General features: G+C 37.9%; 1 protein-coding gene across 2 annotated transcripts in view; it reads left to right on the top strand.

Annotated features, from left to right (window-relative positions):
- Positions 1–3,829, top strand: part of LOC128698758 (UBX domain-containing protein 4-like) — a 59,646-nt gene extending 55,817 nt beyond the window's left edge. Inside the window, exons 10-11 of one of the 2 annotated variants that reach the window (XM_070084897.1) lie at positions 1,516–1,721; positions 2,284–3,829. In XM_070084897.1, coding sequence (XP_069940998.1) covers positions 1,516–1,721; positions 2,284–2,407 — 330 coding nt within the window. In that variant the 3' untranslated portion in view covers positions 2,408–3,829. The remainder of the gene's footprint in view (positions 1–1,515; positions 1,722–2,283) is intronic. The other variant, XM_070084898.1, reaches the window with a different exon arrangement.
- Positions 3,830–6,000: the final 2,171 nt, after the last annotated feature.

Genomic DNA, 6,000 nt, shown 5'->3' on the forward strand with positions numbered 1-6,000 from the left:
TGGCACCTGCCTCTATAGGCTTATCACTTCATTTACAAATTCACCTGTTTTCAAATGACACTTTAGCCTTTATCATCAATATACTAGGGAGCCACTGTAGTATACACTATACACTATGTATACTCAATGCTTTCAGGGAGACTTTCTTTCCTCTGACACAACGTTCAATTATTATTATTTTTTTCACACGGGAAACAGGCCTATGATTCCCCTCTGGCAGTAAACTCTGCTAGGTAATGCACACTAATTCTCCTTTTTTGACTCAGTATATAATGTTTTCCGCCCAAGATTGGTTCCAGGCGCTAGAGGGATGTATCGTATAGGATTGATGACACAAATTAAAGTTCTAGCACGTAAGAGCGACCGTGAAAACACCAGAAAGCCGGGAGCACAACGAGGCACGCTGACGGTGTCCCAAATTCCTACTTGTGTGAGTAAAAATTCAAAATGGAAAGCAGTCGAAATATAGGAGAGGCCTGAGAGCATAACTGATGAACAGAGAAAATGTTTTTTTTTGCCAGGAGTGTCTACACTGTTTATTCTGGACCCTGTTTTTAAATTGGCAATTTTTAATTTTGTGTGAAAATGGCCAAATTACTGATTCCAATCACCATTTGAAAGTTGAAATAGGTAAATGGTCAGTTTCTTATAGTACTCAGTTGATAGAATAGAAGGAATACTAGCGAAATACCTATGAGTTTGGTCAGCTAAAATAATGGAATTGGATGAAAATAGGGATCAAAGTGGACGACATCGCCGTTTCATAAATATTGCCAAGACCACTAACTTTGTGAGAGCATAATTCTGTAAGTTTTCCATCAAATTTTGTACTTTTGGTTTCATTACCTTCAGAAAAAGATTATCATTTCATAAGTTTATTCTTTTTTTGGGTATTGAGAACAATTCTTAGATCAGGGGTCTGGACAATGAAGGGTATTAATAGTGGTATTATTCAGCATATAAACTCATACACCAAAAGATACTCCTACTGTTTTTAGGTTGTCCCTTATAAATATCATGAAAGCGGGAAAGTAGATAATTATGAATTCTCTGTAAATTTTACAATGTATTTTTGTATCATCAGTCAATTTTTTTTTAACACACTGGCTGTCTCCATCAAGGCAAGATGACCCAAAAAAAGAAACATCATTTACACTATGCCTGGATTCGATTCCTGGCGGGGTGGGAACATTTTGATGCATTTCCTTACACCTGTTGCCCTGTTCACCTAGCAGCAAATAGGTACCTGGGGGGGACAAGATTGAGGACCCCAGTGGAAATAAGACACAGTCCTTGATGACGTACTGACTTTCTTGGGTTATCCTGTGTGGCTAACCCTCCGGGGTTAAAAATCCAATTGAAATCTCATCTTATCACTGTCTTGCCAGAGATGCAAAGATATGACAGTTTAGATGTCTCCCTAAACAGCAAATGTCAGTCACATATAACAAGATAATCATTATCACAACAGTTTGTGCTTGTCTTGTGTATCTCAATGTATTTATTTTTCAACAGGCCAGCTCTGGAAGCAGTGGCCGAGTAGTTGCAAGTGGTGGAATATGGGACATACTCTGGATCTTGCTATCTCCAATTTCCTTTTTATTTGGACTAGTCAGGCAATATTTAAATGGAGGTAGTGGACCTCGTACTCCACCTTCTCCAGACGAACCAGAAGCCAAGCGACCCAGAGATGGCTCAGGCAGCAATCAACGCCCAACAACGTTAGTTAATTCTTAACCTACCTGTTTTAATTGTTCTTTCAATTTATTTCTTCCTATTCCTTTAATATTTTATCTTGTGCTTTAGATTTTACTCATTCATGAGTCCTCGAACAGATTTTAATCCTTAAAAAAAACAAATCTCATTCTTGTGAGGCAAAATTTTTGCATATATGTAAAGGAAAGAAAAAAGGAAGAAGTATATATTAAATCCAGTGAAAAGCAGGAATGCTAGAAGCTCGGTTAGGTTATAGTATTGAGGTTTGAGGTTTTTCAAGAGACAGCTGGATGTCTACCTGCAACAGGTACCAGATCAGCCAGATTGTGATTGCCAGTCGCTAGTGACCCTGCATGTACACCTTGCTCATTCACTGGCAGGGAATGGTGTCAACCAAACTGCCAAACTTAATTTAGTTGCCAGAAGGGCTTTATATTGTGTAAATTTAGATTGCATGTCGGTTTTAGAAATGTAAACGTTACGCTAAGTATGGTAAGGATTTAATGTATTATTGGGCTTTTACTTTAAATAAAATTCTTTTACCAAAATTTTTTTTTTTTTTAACAGAGCTCATGGAAGGCGTGGAGAAACAAGATTGAGACAGGAGGGGAACATTCATCGTCTTGGTAATAATGACGAGGATGATGATGACAATAATACTTGGAACGGTAACTCTACTCAGCAGATGTGAAAAATAAGTGGTATATAAATTTGACAAATAGGGTTGCAGGATTTAAGATTGCTAATAGGTTTTTCTTATGACTGTGATTGGTTGAATATTTAGTTAGTATTATATTTTTAAAGTGCCTATATGCACAAGCAATTACTGGTGGTGATTTTTTAAATTATAATGTGTGCATTAAATCCTGAAGGTCAACATCTTGAAGACAAAGGCAATAACATAAAAAATAGTGGTGAGTTATAAAGTATATTTTCCATTACTGTTACTATTGAATGTCTTATAATGGACACAAGTTTATCTATAAATATATTTAAACACTATAAAATCTTTAATATGTGCATCTTTACATGCTTAGGTGTGATCATACCACATTTAATGGTAATTTTTTTATTTGCCATTCATTATATATAGAGGGATAAATTCGCATATACCAGGTAGTACTGTATATATAATGTGAAATATAAATCACTAACTTTTCATGTACCTAAACTAATTTGTAATGTGTCAACTGGATGATTGGAAAGGGAGGTTTGAGCTGTGATTAGTGCTTACAGGGCCAAGTCTTGTGTCCAGGTTTCTTGAGTTCTATCATATGTACTCATAAGCCATGTATGGAGTTAGTGCCTTGCCTGTCTCCCACTAATGCAGGGTGACCCAAAAAAGAAAACATTATCATAGTGCATTTCTTCATATACAGTCTTACTCTTAAATCTTGCATAGCTTTCTTTAGTTTGGTTCAGTATTTGATAAATCCTCTAAAGGCATAGACAACTGTTTTATCTTCTCAGTTTAGTGTGGTTTCAAATTTTAAAGGCATATAACGGAAAACTAAATTGAATTGTAGAAGGTAATCTTGTGCTGTAATCTACTTTAAAAAATCATATGGTGCTCTGCACATGCATATGTTACATCACACCTCTGCTTGCCAAAAAGTTTGGGAAATGTTGCTGTTGGATCATTTTTAATTAGCAAATCGTTCAATTTAATGCTGTCATCATATACAAAAATAAACAAGCATTCATATTGAGGAGTAATTCATCAGAAATTAGTTTTACACTTTCAAACAAAGAGTTCATAAAGTCAAAAAGATTAGAGAAGTTCAAGAGTTATTAGCCTTATCTGTGTTATATGTGGATCATAAACCAGATTCTGTGGGATTTTGGTATTTGATGAGTATATATGAAGAAGTTTTCAATTAATGGAAATATTAGTTATCACTAGCTTAAAATATTAATTTTTATGGTATGTACTTAGTCATGATGATGACTTAGGTCATGGAGATTGCAATCTGTTCATCTTTATCTGTTGTCATGAGATCACGTGTATATACATTGTACTGGACAATTATGGTTTGCCATGTAATTGCATTACTGTTTTGGTATCTACTGGAAATCATCCTTAGGCATAAATAATTATAAATAAATATAAATACCCTTGAGTTTGATTGCCTATGTTTTTCTGCCTCAAAGAATAGACCACAACAAAGATGTCCACTCATTAATATTTAGCTGGTGAAACACTACTCCAAATGCTGGATCTTGTTTAGTAAATAATTGAAGATTATGGTGTCAGGAAAATATTGGATGATGCATCCAGTTCTACTGGCTAACTGTAGATTACAACTCCTCTCTGATGGAATGTAATTGACACTGATTTTCTTTATAAACTGTCAGCTGTCTTCCCCACATTTCTATCAGTGTCCTCTTAGCAGCACCAACTCTATTGCATCAAGGTTTCTTTCTGTAGCAAAGGACTTCTTTCCCTGGATCAAATTTAAACAATTACACCCCTTCCTCTACTTTAGACTTTAATAACAAGGCCATTTCTTCATTCAAAACTGGCTGTGACTTGTATTTATTATTATAGTTAGGGGAAGAGCTAAACTCAGGAGTCGTGTAGCATCTGTGAGAATGGAAGATAATTGGATTTGATCCAAATAAGGGGAGGACAGGTATAATTCTTGTGTCAAGAGCCCCTTATCAGTATCAAGGAACCTCAAGGGGTTGTGAGTTATAACCTGTGACTGTTCAGATGCCTAGATTTCCACTTGTGCTGCTGGTGCTGTCTCACCACTGCCATTGGTGCTCCTCAAGGGAGGCATCATGATGCTGGTGAAGGGCTCTTGATCTGAGGAATGTGAGAACCTCCCATTCCTCAGGTACTAGATGACTACTACACATTTAGCTCTTCCCCATAAAAACAAATGAAAATGCAGCTGATGCTTCTGTTAATGATCCTGCTCATGTAAAAACAAAGTCCTCTATGATAGCTCACCCTTAATGCAGACATTCTCTTTCAGTTCTTGTCTTCCTCTGATATATACTTTATAAATACCTCTTATCTCTTGATCTAATGAATTGTAGCTTCCCTTCCCTTCTATAGCTCAAACCTGTTACTCCTTCATTATCCAGGCTCTTTATGATCCCCCACTTTTCTCTCTTTGCCTACATTCGCTCTTGTCTTCAGTTACCACCTTTCTATGTTCATGTAGCATCTCACTTTTCCCTACCCCCTTGGGAAGTTCCAGCTGTTCGTGTCTGTTCTTTCCCACTGCCGTGCACGAAAGCCCAACTGCCTACGGTGGCTTCTCGCTCTTTTTTTTTCTTGGCCACTTCCGCTCTCATTTTCATGCCATTGCAGTGTACACCAATGGTTCTAAGTCTACTGACGGCGTTATATTCGCAGCAGTGTTTCTGGACAGTGTCATGTGGGGGCATTTATTATCCTCGGCTAGTATTTTTATGGCTGAATTGTATGCCATTCTTGTAGCACTTATCCATATTGCATCTATGCCTGTGTCACAATTTGTCATCATTTCAGATTCCCTTAGTGCTTTGCAGGCCATAGAAAAATTTGATACACCTCACCCCCTTATTTTTCATATCCAACTTTGGTTACACTGTATCTCTAGCAAGCACAAAGATATTGTTTTTTGTTGGGTTCCTGGTCATGTTGATGTACAGGGCAATGAACAGGCAGACACTGCCACACAGTCAGCAGTACCTGACCTCCCAGTTTCACATAGAGGTGTTCCATTCATGGACTGTTTTGCTGTAATTGCTACCCACCTTCACACCTGTTGGCAACAACGTTGGTCTGATCTGCTTCATAAACGGAGTATAGGTTTCTGGCCGTCTTCTTGTCATTAGTGTTGAGGTTAGGAGACTACTCTCTCCCGTCTTCGCATCAGCCATACTCGTCCTACTGACGGGTATCTCATGGAGAGGTGCCCTGTTCCTCTGTGAAAATTGTCAGGTTTCAGTATCTGTTAGTCACATTCTGTTGGACTGCCCACTCTATCAACAAGCATGCAGAATTTACCTCCAATGCCATCTCTGCTCTGCTGCCCTTTCTTTACCTTCTCTTCTTGCTGATGGACCCTCCTTTAATCCTGACTCTCTCATTGACTTTTTGACAGCAACTGATTTACTACACCAACTCTAATGATGTCTCCAGCACTCCCCTCAATCCTTTCTACCTTAATCTCTTGCTACCCTCTACCCCTGCACTATCCAATGCCCCACTGCATTCCATAACCTAATAATCATCACTCTCCCTCTTGCTACCCAATACCCCTGCATCCTTCCCTGCCCTGCTGCATT

This window comes from Cherax quadricarinatus, chromosome 14 (assembly GCF_038502225.1).
Source record: "Cherax quadricarinatus isolate ZL_2023a chromosome 14, ASM3850222v1, whole genome shotgun sequence".
Classification (NCBI taxonomy): Eukaryota; Metazoa; Arthropoda; class Malacostraca; order Decapoda; family Parastacidae; genus Cherax; species Cherax quadricarinatus.